At 41.5% G+C, this 19,965-nt stretch overlaps 1 protein-coding gene across 2 annotated transcripts in view; it reads right to left on the bottom strand.

Moving 5' to 3' along the window:
- Positions 1 to 1,180: 1,180 nt before the first annotated feature.
- LOC140496067 (mitogen-activated protein kinase kinase kinase kinase 4) overlaps positions 1,181 to 19,965 on the bottom strand; it is a 303,330-nt gene continuing 284,545 nt past the window's right edge. For both annotated transcript variants that reach the window (XM_072595575.1, XM_072595574.1), the window contains exons 28-30: positions 13,080 to 13,239; positions 5,042 to 5,181; positions 1,181 to 2,912 (exon numbers count right to left, since the gene is read on the bottom strand). In XM_072595575.1, the coding sequence (XP_072451676.1) occupies positions 2,829 to 2,912; positions 5,042 to 5,181; positions 13,080 to 13,239 (384 nt within the window). In that variant the 3' untranslated portion in view covers positions 1,181 to 2,828. The remainder of the gene's footprint in view (positions 2,913 to 5,041; positions 5,182 to 13,079; positions 13,240 to 19,965) is intronic.

Below are 19,965 nucleotides of genomic sequence, written 5' to 3' on the forward strand. Positions count from 1 at the left end.
GACTTGCCAAAATCTATTTGTGCCATCTCTTTGTTTTCCAAATTTTCTTCACGTTATGACTTTTCCTTCCTGAGACCCTTGGATGAACTCAGCAGCTAAATTAGCACTTGCAAAAAAGCCAGCAGGAACACATCTACAGAAAATCCACAGAAGTCATGGTGGGGGTGGGGTGGGGGGGGGGGGTGTGGAGGTTTGCTGTAAACTGGCCTGTGCTTTGGAATATGTGAGACCTACTTTCCCATCCATGTTATTATCCCCTGTGGGTTTGGCAGCTCCTGGAGATATTGCCACACAATCTGTAAAGGCGCAACATTGATTGCCCTTATTGGTACATTGTTATGTCGTCAGGCACCGATTGGAGACCTGTCTGTCAAATGTATCTTCAGTGGCACTAACTGCATAAGCACAGCTGAGGTGACAGCAGCTAGTCGGCAGAATCCCCTCAACACAAACCCTCACTTATCCCTCATTTGTCTTCTTCCTGATCTTATCCCAAACCAGCCTGTCAGGGGCAATTGTGCACCACTGCTTTCAATGTCTTAAATATTTGATGAAAAATCAGAAAATGTGTCTGTCGTGGTGCGCGATACATCCAGGACAGTGGTCAGTTTATTTATTTTTTCTCTCTAATCTCCTGTTTACATTTTTTTCCTTTTTCTTTTTTTAATAACCCCCACACTACCTCCTAACTGCGATAGTGTTTATATTTACAAGGGTCTGTTTATTTGCCAGAACATGACTCAGAAGGGACAGGGCAGGGAATTCTGCACATTTCAAGAATCTTTAATAGCACCTCCAAAGGAACTTGCACCATCACATATTATTGCAATCACGCATGTGGGACACATTACCTAAGAAATCCAATTTAAATTTTGACATTAGCAAAGTAAAGGGAAATTGTAGCTGTTGCTAAAATAATAAAATGACAGGTTTGGAGGCGGCAGGAATGCTATAACTCAACTTGTTCATTGGAATTTACAAGATCGACTTTCCCATTCACATTAGGCAAAGGTGAGGACTGCAGATGCTGGAAACCACAGTTTAGATCAGAGTGGTGCTGGAAAAGCACAGCAGGTCAGGCAGCATCCGAGAAGCAGGAAAATTGACGTTTTGGGCAAAAGCCCTTCATTAGGATCCCGATGAAGGGCTTTTGCCCGAAACGTCGATTTTCCTGCTCCTCGGATGCTGCCTGACCTGCTGTGCTTTTCCAGCACCACTCTGATCTAAACTTACCCATCCACATTATCAACCCCACGGGTTTGCCAACACGGGAGAAATTGCCACAAAGTCTACAGAAACACGACTTTGATTCCTGTTGTTGGTAAACTGTCAGAACAATTTGGCACCGAATGTAGCTGCTTCGGGTTTTCAAAACTACAACGGAAGATTTGTAATCTCCCCTGCAGGTTTAAAACTGATGCTAGGGATTGATTGGCCGCTTTTGAAACGATTCAGTTTTAATTTCCACCGCCTGACCTGGACTGCGGGTTGAGACATTTGGAATGGGGGTTGGATACTGTTGAGAGTTACCAGAGAAACTGTGGCCTGCGCTCCAGCAAGTTGACAATAAAGCGAAAGAATCTGAAAAATTCGAACCAGAGCAGTCATGGCTGAAATGCAATGACCGTGACGATGGGCCGATTGGTGACAATTCTGCCGCAGCCATTACCGGGAGCACTGCCAGGAATCCAGCCCAACCAGGCAGCTTACTGTTGGGGCTCTCAGCTTCATCAGAGAAGCCCTGGTGAGGTGGGAGATGGGCTTGGTCTATAGGGATACCTTTGTCCAGGCCCTTGACCTTGCTTTTGATGGATTCCACCACTGGGCGCTTTATGCCCAGAAAGGCAGATCCAACCTTCCCCATTCCCCACCCCGTCCCCTGGGCTGCCTTTCAGCTGGCGGTCGGCCCTCCTGATGTAGCCCTCATCTGTCGGTGACCATATATTAGTACTCAGTGAGATGAGGTCAGTAAATGGTCTTCAAGTGCCCTCTAGGCAAGGCTCTTCCTACTTTACCCTTCCCATCCTGATGTAGTTGAGTTTGTCAGGAAAACCCCATCCCTCCACTCACCCCATTCCTCCTTCTCCCATCCCATCTATTGAGATGAGACATGGCCGAATTGAATGGTGAAGCAGAATTGACGGTTAAATGGCTTACTCCTGCTCCTAATGCACCTAAACCCAGGCAGCAAGTTGAAAATCGACCCAGTCGAGTTCGAGTAAGTGCTATGCAAATGGCCTGATAGTGATTGACTGACCTGCTTCAGAATCACCCAAAGCCAGGCGGCTGCAGTGCACTGGGTGTCAGAAAGGTCAGAAAGCCACTTTGGAAAAATTGCTACAGAATTATTCTCAAGTAAAATACAGTACATCACTGCATTAATAATAGCATTACTAACATAAAACCCATCTAAAATACCGCATATACAAAATACTGGGGTAAAACATTGGAGGTTGTCACTTGCAGTGCAAGTGAACTATAAAAGATGTGGTTGTGCAAAAGACCTTAAGACACATCTATATATATGTGCAAACAGTTGGCACACTAAGCTACTTTTTTGCTTAACAGTACAGCAATATATTGTCTATATGCTACAACAACCCTAACTTAAATCAGTAGAATTACAGAAACTAGTTTTGGTCATTGGCATAATACTTGGCGACAGCTTCTGCCCAACTGTGACATTGGTTGTAGATGGAAGGTCAACTCTTGACTGACACTGTCATAATTATTCGAGAACAGTGAATGTCAATGGGACTGGGAATATATGAAGATGGTCACTTCTTTGCAACACAACTTCCAGAGAGTGTTTTCAAGATTCCTGGAGGCTACCAGTTCAACAGAGAGTTCTGACCAAGTGTCATAAAATAAATCTGACTGCATCCACCGGACTGAGCAGAGGCAAAGAACACCTGAAAGAAAAGTAAAAGGTGGAGTGCATTAATAGCCAGAGCCAGTGAATTATTTTTAATAAATTAACGATAAGGTTTAACAATTACATTAATAATTTGCATTGATGCACCAACTATATAAATTGGCACGTGATTACCGTAGAAAGGACCTACATTATTTGCTAATCTTCAGCTTACTGTTTTACATTATCTCTTTATAAAATTGTTAATCAAAAGTCACAAATATCCACTGATATGAAAGTCTCATCTGGTTGGACTGCCCAGGATATATACATCAGGCTTATTTATCATATTGAAGGCACTACAAAAATCCAAATTGTTGTTGCTGTAATATAAACTATCTGAGACAATGTAAAAACATTGTATTTATATGAAGGTTTCATATTGTCGAGTTACATCACTCAGGAGGAGGCCACTCAATCCACCATGCCTGTGCTAGCACTTTGAAAGAGTTGCCAATCCCCAGTCCCCTACTCTTTCCCCATTGCTCTGTGATAGCTTCCTATTGAAGGTGTTCTTGTTTTTTTCTTAAGGCAGTGCATTTCAGACCATAACTCTGTGGGTAAGGAAAATTCTTCTCAGTTCCCCTCTGGTGCATTTGCTAATTATCTACGCACTTCTGTTACCATCTCCTCACCCAATACCAACAGTTTCACTTCATCAACTCTATTTAAACTCCTCTTAACATGAAAACAGCTGTTAAATCTCCTGTTAGTGTTTTTCACTTTTAGGAAACTGAGCCTAGCTTCATTGGTTTCTCCACATAACTGAAGTCCTAAACGCTTGCTTGGGCCAATCCCTTAGGAAAATGCAACAATGAAGTTTAAAACAGCAAGAAGGTAATTGACTAATCAATCAACTTTACGTTCCCGAATATTGGTCATGGATCTTTGTTTTATTTTTAGTCAACATGTTTGAATATATTATGACACACCTCCATGGCCATCACATCCTGAGGTGGACTTGATCCTGGATGTTGTAGACTAGAGATCAGGTCATTAATATTGAGCTACAAGGGTATACATACTTTGGGAATTTTTTTTAATGGCAATGCACTTAAACAGACAGAAGGAACTGCAGTCCCTTGTGCCTGAAAAATATTACTTCTTTCAATGCAAAACTCCCTTGGTGCTGCATTGTTTCAATGATATACTCAAACCCCTGGAATGATAACTTTATGAATCAGAAGCCATTTGATGGAATTAGCTGACCTATTGGAAGTTAATGATACATTTTGGTACCCAGATAAGAATACAGGTTAGGTGAATTGGCCAAGCTAAATTGCCCATTGATGCACTGGTCGGGGTAAATATAGGATAATAGGGTAGGGGAATGGGTGTAGGTGGGTTACTCTTTGGAGGGTTGGTGTGGACTTCTTGGGCCAAAGGGCCTGTTTCCACACTGTGGGGATTCTGTAATTCTATAAACAAGATAGTGGGAGGCTGTGGCATAGAGTTAATGTCACTGGACTAGTAATTCAGAACCCCAAGCTTATGTTTTGGGGATATGAATTCAAATCCGACCAAGGTAAATGGTGAAATTTGAATTCAATACAAAAATAAATTGGGGAAAAAATTAGTCTAATGACAATCATGTAACAATTGTCGTAAGGGCCCATCTAATACCATTTCAGTGAAGAGAATCTGATATTCTGTCTTACATAGGACTCAAAGTCCACAGTAATGTGATTGACTTGTAATCACTGTCTAGGCAATTAAGGATGGACAATTAAGGGTGACCTTGCCCAGTGATGCCCACATCTCATTGTGTCATACAACATGGAAGCAGTCCAGCTCATCCATGCTGACCAGGTTTCACAATTTAAACAAGTTCCATTTGCCTGAGTTTGGCACATACCCCTCTAAACCTTTCCTATTCATGTACCTAGTTAAATGTTGTACCTGCATCTACCACTTCCTCTCGCAGTTCATTCCGTAAACACACTACTCTCTGTGTGAAAATGTTGCCCTTCATGATTGAATAAAAACAAAGTAAAGTATTCGAGAAGTATCAAGAATCACTAACAAGGGACTGTTGATCAAATCAACAAACCTGTAGAAATCTGGCCCTGAGAGCAGTGTGGCACATGTTTAAGCATTAACATAAAACTCCTGATTCTGGATATTTACCTTGTCATTCCGTTCACACAAGAATTTCAGTTTCTGTGCCTTTTTGTGCATAAACACTCCGTCAAGACACCCATTTTCTACAGAACGGAGCTCGATGGCCTTCTCTCCCCATCCCATTATGTGATTTGATTGGATATAGGCTACAAAACAAAAGGAAAAGTGCTGTTAAACAAGGAATAAAGGATGATGGAAACCGAAAACAAAAACAGAAACTCAGCAGGTCTGGCAGCATCCATGGAGAGAAAGCAAACATTTCCGGTCTGGCGACCCTTCTTCAGAACTGGGGGAAGGTTTGATCCCTGTTCCCAAGCAGACAGTCTCGGCATTCCCAATTCTCCACTCTGTCTTTTCCATAAAAAATTGATTTTCCACTTTTGTAGAATTCATAGATTGCCTGCAGAGTGGAAGCAAGCCATTCCGTCCATCAGGTTCACAATGACCTTGCGAAGAGCATGCTACCCAGACCCACCCTGCTACCCTCTGCCTGTAACCTTGCATTTACCATTAACCAATCTACTTAGCCTGTACATCCCTAGACACAATGAGATAATTTAGAATGGCCAATCCACCTAACTTGCATGCATTTAGACTTTGGGAGAAAACTAGAGCACCTGAAGGAAACCCATGCAAACATGGAGAGAACGTGCAAACTCCATACAGCCAGTTGCCTGAGGGTGGAATCGAACCCAGGTCCCTGGTGCTGTGAGGCAGCAGTGCTAACCACTGAGTCATTGTGCCACCCAAACCATACCACCCCAAACTATGCCACTTTCCTTCACTTGACTCTTGAAGATACTAAGAAGACAGACTTGTGAAAGGTCTGGGGTTAACATTTCATCCTAAAAACACTAAATCCAACAGGGCAGCACTGTCTCAACAGAAATATTTCTTGTGTTTATATCCTGGAGTGTCTCTTGAACTCATTATCTTCTGAGTCAGAAATCGAGGTGTGGGCTCACTGAAACACAAGTGGTATCTATTCATACTGGCTGGAAGGAGGGACATATCAAAAGTGCCAGCTATCTTCAGCATCTTATATACTGTGCCATGGCTTGATAATGGCCCTTGGCACATTATATCCTGTGCAAGTCTCTACCGCCACGACCTGCTCAGTCCTACAACCCCCCCCCCACCCCCTGCAGATCTCTGTACACAAGCAACTTGGCACATCCCTGATGTTTAATCAATCCACCATTGGCAATTGTACCTTTATTCACTTTGATGAATGCTTTATATGCTTTCATGGGATATGACTATTTCTGGGAAGTCTGTTATTTATTGTTGTCGTCCAAATTCTCTTGTGAATGGGGTGGTGTGCTGCAATCTGTGTGACCCAGGAACAATGATGCTACCTTCAAGTGCAGACTGGGGTCACTTTAGCTCTGCAACCAGTCTGCCCAGCTCTGTCAGAATTCAATTCCTTCCTTCACTACCTCCATTTCCACCAGCCCTCTTCTCCAACACTCCTTAAAATTGACCTCTTCACCCAAGCTTCTGTTCATTTAACAATCACTCATATATTCCTGATGTGATTTAGTGACATACATTATTGAAATAGGGGGAGCTTGAAAATACTACCTTTGCTGAAATGAATGTAATCATTAATTTTCAGGGTATGATCTGACACAGGATTCTTGCCTTTCGACCTGAGCATGCCTGGAAATCTTGGGAGCAATTAATTCAATTTTTAATTACAAACCAAGAACAAAGATGAGTGTCAGAAATATTGTGTTAACAGCTAAACTGAATCACACTGTTTTCAATCGAATATGAACCCCTTGCTTTGCTAGCCAGCTAAACTATCGAAGCTTAAGAGTTAGCATTCATTGTGGATGAAATATAAAAGGATCCTAAAGTGTCTCTTGCTCCACTGATGCTGTTTAATCTGATTATGTTCAGCAGTTTGGTTTTGACAGAAACAGAGGAAGTAGGAGCAGAGGTTGGCTATTCAACTGATCGGGCCTGTATATCTTTTCACTATGATCATGGTTGTTAGGAAAAATGTTGTGACACTTGAAAGGGTTCTGGAAAGATTTACAGGCTGTTCTACCATAACGTGAATTTTGTCAGCACAAATTGGCTATAATGCATAGGTTTTCCATAGCGCAAAGTTGCAGAGGAACACAATTGTCACTTTATAGCAGAGTGACCTGTACGTGGATGTTGCCAGGATTTCAGGATTCGAACTATAGGGAGATGCTGAATAGGCTGGGGCTATGTTGCTTGATGCATTGGAGGCTGAGGGGTGACCTTGCAGAAGTTTATAAAATCATGAGGGGCATGGGTAGGGTGAACAGCCCAGGTCTTTTTCCCAGGATAGGGGAGTCCAAAACTAGAGAGCATAGGTTTATGGTGAGAGGGGAAAGATTTAAAAAGGACCTAAGGGGGGAAACTTTTTCATGCAGAGGGTGGTGCGTGTATAGAATGGGCTGCCAGAAGAAGTGGTAGAGGCTGGTACAATTACAACATTTAAAAGTCATCTGGATGGGTACTTGAATAGGAAGGATTTAGAGGGATATAGGCCAAACGCTGGCAAATGGCTCCAGATTAATTGAGGATATTGGTCAGCATGGACGAGTTCAACTGAATGGTCCATTTCCATGTTGTACATCTCTATAACTCTTTGACCTTCAATACCACACTCCTATGCTATCCCCATATCCCTTGATGCCTAGTACCTAGAGTTCCAAATATTTCTTTCTTAAATAAATTCAGTGACTTGGTCTTCACCACCTTAAATGGTTGAGAACTCTCCAGGTTCTCCACTGTCTGAAGAAATGAAGAAATTTCTTCTCATCTCAGTTCAAAATGGACGGGCGATAAATGTTGGCCAGCCAACACCCCATGTCTCACACGTGAATAAAAAGATGATATCCTATTCCTTGACCCTTAGCCTTCTGCATTGAGGCAATAGGCAAAATATTTCACATTAAATGAGATATTCTATAAGGCAGCAGTCATATGTCTGTACATAGTATTTTTTGGAAAATATTCACGGAAACAAGCTCTTAAAATGAAGGAGACAATGAATTTGGAAAATCCCTAAACTCTCGAGTCTTGTTTACAATAGTTTGTGATTGCACCCAAATGGTGTAACTCCAATCTAAGTATTTTACTTATCTAATGTAGAGTTCACATCACTTAGCAACAGACAGAATTCTGATTGGACACAAGCAGAAACTCTTATGTTTTACACAAAGAGAAGCTTAGCTAAAATACATTAATCTGAGATTTTAAAAACCCATAATTTTGTAGATTATAGTCCATCACATTCCAACAGTAAATGCAGCAAACTCATATATAATTTGATAAAACAAAGGACGAGACTTGAATAATATGGAATATTGATTACTTCGGAATAGAACAGATGCTCTAATGGATCAAAGGAATGTTAAGTATTGAATACTGCAAAGTTTCATTACATAGCATAACTTCCCTGTGGCCCACATTTTGTTCATTAACACCATTAACTAATGAAGAGAAGATTGAGATGTTGAAGTCAAAAGTCAAGGTCATAAGATTTAAATGCATGAAACTAATATAAGTTGCCGTGTTTTAGCTCTTGTTTTCCAGATTGCCAATATCTATGGTAAAAACAATCCAGGAGCTTTCCTTCACATCAATGATCGTTGCTTATGTCAAACATCAAGCAAGGGCAATACAAACCAAAGTTAGGACAAAAGTAGCTGCAAATATGATTGACTTTTTGGAAAAGCTCCAAGTATCTTGACAGTGGAGTAGACCTTATGACATATTGCAAACATGGGTGTGGCACAGTGGCTCAGTGGTTCATACTTCTGCCTCACAGCACCAAGGACCTGGGTTTGATTCCAGCTCAGGTGACTGTGTGGAGTTTGCACATTCTCCCCATGTCTGCATGGGTTTCCTCTGAGTGCTCTGGTTTCCTCCCACAGTCCAAAGACGTGCAGGTCAGGTGAATTGGCCATGCTAAATTGTCCATAGTGTACAGGCATTTATAGGTTAGATGCATTAGTCAGGGGTAAATGTAGGGTAGGGGAATGGGTCTGGTTGGGTTACTCTTTGGAGGGTTGGTATGGACTAGTTGGGCCAAAGGGCCTGTTTTCACACGGTATGGATTCAATGATTCTAAATGATATCTGTCAGCATGCACTTTTAGAATCCCTACAGTGTGGAAGCAGGTTACTCAGCCCATTTAGTCTGCACTACCCCCTAACCTGCACATCTTTGGACTGCGGGAGGAAACCTGTGTAGACATGGGGAGAATATGCAAACTCCACACATACAATTGTCAAGGGTGAAATCACACCCAAGTTCCTGGTGCTGTGTGGCAGCAGTGCTAACCACTGAGCCACTGTGCTGCCCTTTTCTTGAATGAAAGTTATTTAATTAAAGTTTTTGATCATGGTATAGGAAAAAGCCACCAAGTTTACAAACCAAATCAGTGGTAGTGTCCACACCTCTAAACCAGGAGGTCTAGTTTCAAGTCCCACCTGCTCCAGAGGTGCATAAAAACATTGCTAAACAGATTGATTAGGAAATATCTAAAAAATGCATATCAGGCGATAGCTATTATATTGACTTCAATGCTTCTTGTAGTTGCATGAATACGCGTAAGTTTAAAATTATAACAAAGGCATTAAACATTGACATAAATGTAGATCTATCACATTAAATTAATTGTCTCAAATAGGGCTAATTTGTTTCCCCTCTAGCTAGAAAATTGGCACAGTGGTTTTTCAGGGTTGGGAAAGTTAACTTTTAAAAATGGAAGCTTTAATGCTAACTCATCACAAACGTGACTACATCTTGCATCTGGTTTACAAATGGTTGAGTTGGAGTCAGAGCAGTAAGCTGCTCCTGAGAAGTGGGTCACCATCTGTGATGTTCAAATCATCATATTAATGATAATGGTCTTATAATCACTCACTTGCCAGGCATTGATTAACATCATGGGCTAGTTTACTTAAAACAGTAAAGCACACATCAAGTTATGAAGTAGACATGACTGAGGAGAAGAGTTCAAATCCCAACAAGGCAGACATGAATTCAATGAAAATCTGGAGTAGAAAATAAGCTAATCCAATGGTGACTGTTGATTTTGTAAAAACCCATCCAATTTACAAGTGCTTTTTCGAGGGAGAAATCTGCCATTCTTCCACACTCTTGCCTACATGTGACTCCAGACCCACAACAATGTGGTTGACCTAAAACTGGGCAACTAGGGATGGGTAGTAAATGGTGACCTTGCCAGTGATGCCCACATCGCATGAATTAAAACCTAAATACTGCTCTGTGATCTGTGTGTGAAGTAAGGTCTGTGTGTACGTGCGTGTAAACAGACAGGTTTCAGAAATTGCAGAAATACCTGACTATGCCTTTGGGTTGAGAAATTAATGCTGACAAAGATATCAAGTCAACTCCCAAAGGGATGTTGAACTTTGCTACAGGTGCTGGAATGAACATTTGTGCAGACAAACAGGATGTTGAATGTAGTCTCTGCCTAGCATGAATAAAGCTGAACCTTGCAGTTTTCTGGCTCACAGTTAAACATGCAACAGTCTGAACTTTGTGGACACACAATGGAAATTAGTAACCCAATGATTATTTGCATTCAGTTTGGAATCTTAGAACTGGAATTGAAATTCTCTTTGTCCTTTTCCACATTTGCTAACTAATTTATGATCTGTCAACATATTTTTTTGCCATAAGACCATATAGTAATAGGAGCACAATTAGGCCATTCAGCTCATCAAGTCAGCTCTACCATTCAATCATGGCTGATATGTTTCTCAACCCCATTCTCCTATCTTCTCCCTGTAACCCTTGATCCCCTTACTAATCAAGAACCTATCTGTCTCAGTGCTTTCCATTTTCTAACTTGGTCTGCACAGCCTTTTATGGCAATGAATTTCACAGAGTAACTACCGTCTGGCTGAAGAAATTCCTCCTCAACTCAGTTCGAAAGGGTCATCCCTTCACTCTGTCCTAGACTTTCCTACTCGTGGAAACATCTTCTCCACGTCCAGAACTGTTTGCAAAACAGTTACATAACTGAACGTATCTTATACAGGGACAACAAAAACAGAAAACACTGGAAATCACTCACCGGGTCAGTTAGCATCCGCACAGAGAGAAACAGAGTCAATGAAAATCATTTCACTGCTGTGAATGGAGAAAGTCAAAATACCTCAGAGGCTAAGTAGGCTCGGGCTGTTTTCCCTGGAGATTTGGAGGCTGAGGGGGTGACGTTATAGAGGTTTATAAGGGACATGGATAGGGTAAATTGACAAGGTCTTTCCCTGGGGTGGGGCTGTTCAGAACTAGGGGGCATACATTTAGGGTGAGAGGAGCAAGATATAAAAGGGACCGAAGGGGCAACTTTTACACACAGAGGGTGGTGCATGTATGGAATGAGCTGCCAGAGGAAGTGATGGAAGCTGGTACAATTACGATATTTCAAAGTATATAAATAGGAAGGGTTTGGAGGGATATGGGCCAACTGCTTACAAATGGGACGAGATTAATTTAGGATAGCTGGTTGGCATAGACGAGTTGGACAGAAGATTCTGTTTCCATATTGTACAGCTGTCTGACTCTATGAGAAGTCAACATCTCAAAAATTAGTTTTGAACCAGTTTGAAACCTTTCCACTTCCATGAAGGAACTGTTGCATCACTTGTGATCAAGAGGATCAGAAGAACATCCTCTGCTTCCAACACACTAATCTACTCATAGCTCCACATTCAGTGAGTCTCTCCGAGCCAACAATCATTGGCTACTTGTTGTTTGTTCTCATGTAGTCTTCGGTTGCAGTATTTCCTACCTGACAGGCAGATAGACTGATAATTAAGGTATTTAGCTAGCAGGAAACTTGCAGAGTTTCTTTTCAAAAGGTGCCCTATACTTAAAACGTTCAAACAAGTGCTCCTTCCAGCTTCCACGCCTCTAACTCCTCTCTCACTGCTGCTCAGAAACATATTAGGGCTAAAGCTTCAGACCAGCATCCTTTTACAGGAACATTTCTCTGTCTCTATTTATAGACAGACCTTGGGACTTGCTGAGCATTTTGTAAGAACTTTCAGAAGAATGTAAAAACTAAGAGAAGGAGTAGGCCATTCAGCCCCTTGAGCCTGCTCTGCCATTTAATACCATCATGGATGATCTCATCTTGGCCTCAACTCCACATTCCTGCCTATTCTCCATAACCCTTCACCCCATTACTAATTAAAAATCGAATTCCTTAAATTTACTCAATGTGCCGGCATGCCACATACTCTGGGATAGTGAATTCTACAGATGTGAACCTTTGAGAGAAGTAATTTCTCCTCATCTCTGCTTTAAATCTGATAACCCTTTTCCGAAAACCATAACCACTCATTCCAGATTGCCCCACAAGAGGAAACACATTTTCTATGTTTACTTTCTCAATCTCCTTTAGCATCTTATATACCTCATTAGATCTCTGCTCACTCTTCTAAACTCAAGGGAGTATAGACTCAAACTGCCCAATCTCTTTTCATAAAACAAACCCCTTATCTCCAGAATCAATCAAGTGAACGTTCTCTGAACCGCTTCCATTAAACTCCTTCCCTCCAAGCAAGGGGACCAAAATTGTCCACAACAGTCCTATTCCAGTTTCCAGCATTCTGTTTTTAATTGAAGACTTCTGGCAATTGTTGCATTTAGCTTTCTTAAAAAAAAATTAAAACGATAAAATGTAAAAGAGAAGGGACATGACTGCTCTATTAGACAACAACCAAATTATTTTGTCCTGTTCGAAGTTTAAGTCTCAAGCAATCTGACAAATGAGAAAGTAAAGCCACCCAAAAAATGTTTAAATATGCATGCAAGAGTTTAAAGAAACATACATAATCTGGGCAGGGAGAGAGAAGCGAACTTCTGGGGTGGATACAAGGATAGGTATTCAGTGATAAACCGCTTGTAAAAAGTCAGTCAGAGAGTTTTGTGACAGGAGTTGGTGCCGACAAAAGAGACAAACACAGAAAGCAAGAAATGAAGCGTTTTGCTGTCACACAGCTGGAAGGTGTGTACGTACCAATTGAGGTCGGCATCTCCCCCCACTGCACGACCATCTCCTTTGTGATCCGACCATAAGTATCGATGTAGACCCCTTCATCCTCGTAACAAACCAACAGCTCCATTCCATTAGTGTTCGGAAGGATGATAATTGCATGTGGGTGAATGTTGCCCTGAATCTGAATGAAGGTTCACGTCAAAACATTACTATTCAGTCAGAAAAATTACTAATGCTAGAAAGAAAAACCATTAGTCACACAGGAGAGCACCGCACCAGTTTAGGTATCATAATTCTACCAGAGTGTTACAACAATGAAGCCTCATATTTGTTACTTAGTTTTTTTTTAAGTAAAGAGTCTCATTTGCAGCAAACAGAACTGCAGAAACACCCAATTTCTTTCTTCTCTACTTGCCAGGCTGTTTGTGTCTAAGCTGACGACAGAAGTCCATTTTTCAGCTACTACAATCCTCAACATCAGAACAGGCATCCACAGTCGGAGGGCAATTTTCATCCGCTGTCTTGTTATTCTCATGAGGTAAGTGTGAACGGCAGCAGAAGAGTGCCTGAATTTCAATTGCTCTGCTTCCTAACAAATCTGGAGCACTTGACAGGAAGCCAGCTTAATAAAGGCTTGCTCTTCATCAGGTGATTCCCAAAACAAGATCCCCTATCAGTTCAGCAGGCTCCACATGCTGCATGCTATGCAACAGCTAAGGGCACCGAGGGGGTGTTTTATTTTTAGAGGCTTATGAAGCTGCCAGCCCTCAGAGCTCGGTCCGTGGCAATAAAAGAAGGCAGATCGGCCAATCATTTTCCTTCAGCCTATCGTGCTGCACAATCTGTGCCTAGTGTGTATCTGTGCTGAGCAACATTAACTGTTTCATCCAGGCTGACGCTTACAGGACACCTTGGTGCAAGTTTTCCCCTTTGCTTGCTCCGTGCAGCAAAGTCATCTTTTTACCCGTGCAGTGACAAATTCTCACTTATCATACTTTACAGACAGGCAGAATTCTCTTCTCCCAAAAGGCCATTGACTAGTAGTCATTTGTGACAATTTTAACCATTTGTAAATAGGAACTGGCCTCTCGAACCTGCCCTGCCTTTCAATAAAATCATGCCTGATCTTTTCGTGGACTCAGTTTCACTTACCTATTCCCTCACCATAGCCCTTAATTCCTTTACTGTTCAAAAATCTATCTATCTTTGCCTTAAAAATGCTCAACGAGGTGGCCTCAACAGCTTCACTGGGCAGGGAATTCTACAGATTCACATCCCTTTGGGTGAAGAGGTTCTCCCTCAACTCAGTCCTAAACCGGTTCCCCCTTATTTTGAGGCTATGTCCCCTGGTTCTGGTTTCACCCATCAGTGGAAACAATCTCCCTGCTTCTATGCTCTCTATTAGTGGGCGGCATGGTGGCACAGTGGTTAGCACTGCTGCCTCACAGCACCAGAGACCCGGGTTCAATTCCCGCCTCAGGCGACTGACTGTGTGGAGTTTGCACATTCTCCCCGTGTCTGCGTGGGTTTCCTCTGGGTGCTCCGGTTTCCTCCCACAGTCCAAAAGATGTGGAGGTTAGGTGAATTGGCCATGCTAAGTTGCCCGTAGTGTTAGGTTAGGGGTATGGGTGGGTTGCACTTCGGCGGGTCGGTGTGGACTTGTTGGGCCGAAGGGCCTGTTTCCACACTGTAAGTAATCTAATCTATTCCCTTTATAATTCTGAATGTTTCTCTGAGATCATCCCCCCCCCCCCGCTATTCTTCTAAATTCCCAATGAATACAGTCGCAATCAATTCAATCTCTTCTCGATCAGTCAACCCTCTCAATTCTCAGAACCTCCTCTGCACTCCCTCCAGTAACAATTGTTAAGATTTAACTTTTTTTTAAGTGCTTTTTGAGCACCCTTCCCACCATCCCACAGCACATTACAGACCATAGAGTAACTGCTGTGATGTATGAAACACAGCAGCCAGTTTGCGGTCAGTAAGGTCCCTATGAAAACAATGTGTCAACGACTCAATAACTCTGATCTGGTGGCATCAGTTGAGGGGAATGAATACAAATCAAGGAACTTGGGGAACAATCTCTCAGCTATGTGGCTGCTCCAAGGATCTGTGCACGATAATAGATTCTCTTCCAGTCTCTCCAGCCACTGACGCATCCAGGCCTTGGTGGTTCACTCAGTGCCTGGAGAAATTAAATTGACCATTGCTTTTCTGTCAACCAAGATGGAAGGTTGGGCTTTAGTTTAATAGTACGTCTGAAGACAGCATCTCCAACAGCACAGCACTCCCTCAGTACTTCACTGGAGTGATCAGCCTGGTTGATATGCTCAAAGGGTCTGAAATGAGACTTGAAGCCAAAACTCAGTGGGTGCCAGTGATTCTAACTAACCCACGGCGAGGTATCAAGGAATCCCAGTACAGGGAGATAATTAGCCTAGAAGAGAAGATCAGCAAAGAATTAATTAAACAATGGAATAGGCTTAAAGATTTGAAAGGCCTTTCTGTGCCACTAACATTCCCGTCTTGTCAGGTTACAATGACTGGATGACAGAGCGGTTGATGAACCTCGTTCGCAAAATAAATTAATTGAAAGCAAACAGCTGCCATTCAACATTAATTCTGGAAAATCAATTTCCTGTAGCAAAATAGAGACAGATATAGAATTACAGACTCTTTGATCCAACCAGTCCATGCCGACAATAATCCCAAACTAAACCAGTCACTCCTGCCTGCTCCTGGCCCATATTCCTCCAAACCTTTCCTATTCAGGTACTTATCCAAATGTTTTTTATGCTTGTAACTGTGCCTGCATCCACCACTTCCTCTGGATATTAATTCCACACACGAACCAACCTGTGTGTAAACAAATTTTCCTCATGCCTTTTTATAAATCTCACTTTAAAAATATGCCCCCCCCCGGGTCTTGAATCCCCCATCCTTGGGAAAAGACACCTATCATTAACCCTATCTACACTCCACGTGATTTTATAAACCTCTATAAGGTCACCCTCAACCACCTCAACTCTAGTAAAAAATGTGTCAGCCTATTTTTATAACTCAAACCTTCATATTTGGCAACATCTGATAAATTTCTTCTTAACCCTCTCCAATTTAGTAATATCTTTCCTATAGTTTGCACTGGAATTGCCATATTATTTCTCTTGGCTTCTCCCTCCTTGTTTTAAGATACTACTGAAAACCACATTGACTGTCTACTATCCCGTTATACAGCTTGGTGTCAATTTCTGACCAGCGATAATTCTGCAATGTGCCTCAGAATATTTCACAACATTTAAGATGCTTTTAATTGCACATTATTTTTGTTGTCTACTACTTGTAATTCAAAGTTGTTATAATTAAAACTATCCGATACAATTGAATTGGATTAACTTACATAGAACTACAAAAAATGATTTCAAAAAATGTTGTTTCACATCTGCAATGAGGAGCTAGAAATGACATTTGCAATATTCATGGATAATAGCTGATTATATGGTGTGCTTCTATTTATTTTTAAAAGGGCTATAAGAATTATTATGTTAAAATTGTGGACAAAAGATGCCATATATCTGTCTTAAATTTCCATCCACTGATATTGACTAGATTTCTTAGGCTTAAAAGTGACTCAATAGTAAAACGGATTTTTGCACTCTATGGAATAGTTATTGGAGAAAAATGTTGGATTGGAGAATGTAACGTTTGTCAAAGAATCCCAACAATGTGGAAGCAGTCCATTTGGTCCATTGAGTCCACACCAACCCTCTGAAGAGCTCCCCTCCAGACTCACACCCCTACCCTATATAACCTTGCATTTCCCATGGCTAATTCACCTAGCCTGCACAATCCTGGATACCATGAGAATCTTAGCATGGCCAATCCACCCAAACTTGCACATCTTTGGACTGTGGAAGGAAATTAGAGCACCCGGTGGAAACCCTTGCAGACACAGGGAGAATGTGCAAACTCCACACAGTTGGCTGAGGTTGGAATCAAACCCAAGTCCCTGGTATTAGAACAGTACAGCACAGTACAGGTCCTTCAGGCCTTGATGGTGTTGTAAGGCAGCAGTGCAAACCAGTGAATCATCATGCCGCAAACATTATTATTTTCTCTTTACGTGTCGAAACAAAAATGATGGATGGCAAGTCACACTGAGAATTTTTCACACATTTATCTCCAACCTCTCTGGTTTGTGAGAGTTACTGCACAGGAATGGCTGTTTCTACACAGGCTGGGAGCAGTGTGGAGGGTGGGGTGAGGAAGAGGTAGAGGAAGGGAATCTCCAGTAAAACAGATGGCACAGGAAGAGAGCAGGGAGTACACCATCTTGTTTAAGAATGAACTCAGGATTGGTATCAGAAGGAACTTAGTCATAAATAGGGATAGTCAACATCCCGAGAGTGGCTGTGGAGGCTGAGAGGCCAATTGAGCATTTATAAACTGAGTTGGATAGATTTTTTTTGTTATGCTTAGGCATTAAGGATTAAGAACAAGGCAATTACCTAGAGCTAAGATGCAGCAATGATTTAATTGGATGGAGGGATTGGTTCAAGGGACTGAGTGGCCTTTAATTCTTTCCTATGTTTCCAGGGAACAGATGGGGAGGGGAAGATAAAATAGTTAAACTATTTGAGCAGGAGCTATACAATGTGCATAGATATTCTAAATAGTTAGGAATAAAAGCACAATAGTGAGAACACTGGAACAAACGCTGAGATTGCTGGAGAAACTCAGCAGGTCTGGCAGCATCTGTGGAGAGAAAAACAGAGTTAGCATTTTGTGTCTGTTATGACGCTTCTTAAGATTCACACCAGACTTGAAAAGTTCAGGCCTGCTGATTTTTTCCAGCGTTCTCTGTGTTTGTTTCTAAAACCATAGTTTTGGTTACCACATGCTGTTTGAGAGCTGAGCATCGATGTGTTAAAGGAAGTTAATTATATGGCAGGTGTGGGAGTGAGTCCAATTTTCACCTCCTACTGTGCTCACTGACAAAAGGGGCCAAACCCTTTGTAAATTTAGTGAAGCATCTTTTGTGTACATTGAAAAACATTAACATAGAATTACAATTAGTTAAAAGGAAGTACAGTATAAGTAGTTACTTGCCTTCTGTCATCAATAGATTGTTACTGAGAAACTAAGAAATTAGTTTTTTGATGACAGTACTATAAGCCAAACCTCAGGAATGTGTGATATTCCTGTGTTCATTATTTACTAAAGGTATTTAAGTTAAAATAGTAAGCAGAAAAACGCCATATGGATGATATCAGTTTATTGGTGCTGTTCCTTGCAGCCACACCTGTAGGAGATCCACTGTAATGGGATGGCACATTTACCCATCTTTCACAGTACTCACACATTGACTGTACCTCATCTGTAACTGCCCAGTGACATCCTTCATCCAACTCTGCCCTTTTGCTGACCTCTTTCAGCTGCTCTTCACTTTGCCCCCTAGAAGAGAACTCTGCAGCTTTGAACAGGTGGCTGCATTGTCTAAAATGTTGTCAAGCTTCTCCAAGAATCTTGACCCCCATTCAAGGCAATGCAATCCAACTTATTGGCACCATTTCCACAAACATCCACTACCTCCGTCACTGACACTCAGGAGCAGCAGTGTGTACCACCTACAGGATGCACTGCAGAAATTCACCAAAGATCCTAAGACAGCACCTTCCACAACCAAGCCCATCTGGAAGGACAAAGGCAGCAGATACAATTTCCCCTCCAAGCCATTGACCATCTTGACTTCGAAATATATCTCTGTTCCTTTAGTGTTGGTGAGTTAAAATCCTGGAACTGCCTCCCTACCAGCATTGTGGATTAATCTACAACTCACGGACTACAGTGGTTTAAAAAGGCAATTCACCACCACCTTCTCAAGACCAACAAGGGATGGGCAATTACTCTGCCCCAGTTATTGACGCCCATATCCCATAAGTAAATATAAAAATGTGAAATACTAACATTTTCTTTTCTTTTTGAGTTTTGGTGGCTCTTGCAACTTCTAGTACCTCTTCATTTGTTTTATAGTCATTATATGCAATTTCAAGCATACATTATAGTATCTACATTTCAAAGGCCTCCATTTTGACTATTATCTAAGGGTTCACTACTATCACCAATAGTCATTATAGCCTCAGCACCACTGTATAAATGAATAAAGCTGATTGCGTTACAACAATGTGTGAAAGTATAGAGCTGATCCATAGAGCTAATCCAAAGGGATTTTCATAAAAAATCAATTCCAGGCTAGACACTGGTGGAGATATCAAAATGGAGAAGCTGTCAGCTATTCAGCTATTCATTCTTATGATATGGATATTGCTGGTGAGGCTGACATTTATTACTGGGAAGAGGCATGATTTACTACTGGGACAATTCAGCAATCTATGAAGAACCACCGACATTAATGTGGGACTTGGTCATACCAGGAAAGATGGCAGGCAAATGCTAATCAACTAGTTTTTATGACAACTCAGCAGGGTCATGAGCACATTTATTGATTTCAGCTGCTAATTTCAAGATTTTCTAAAATTGATTTTGTATCCTCAAGCTGCCACCGTGGAATTTAAACTCATGTTACTATATGTAAACACGAGACAACCAATCTCTGTTTTATTCATTGTCGTCATTCCTTAAATACACATGCTGGAACATTATTTATGCACAGTGAACAAGAACATAACATTTCTCTCTTGCTGAATAGTTTTTTAGCACTCTTTAATTTCACACAAGAAAAACTGGCAAAGTTTTCAACTTTTCTGATGTTGATGAACCTAGCACCACCACAACAACAACTGGAGAAAAGGGAGAAAGTCAAAGGGGTAGAAAAGAGTCATTGATTGTCCTTAAAACCTTACAAGATTGTTGAAATTATGTAACTCACAGACATTGAATACTGAGG

This window comes from Chiloscyllium punctatum, chromosome 25 (assembly GCF_047496795.1).
Source record: "Chiloscyllium punctatum isolate Juve2018m chromosome 25, sChiPun1.3, whole genome shotgun sequence".
Lineage (NCBI taxonomy): Eukaryota > Metazoa > Chordata > Chondrichthyes > Orectolobiformes > Hemiscylliidae > Chiloscyllium > Chiloscyllium punctatum.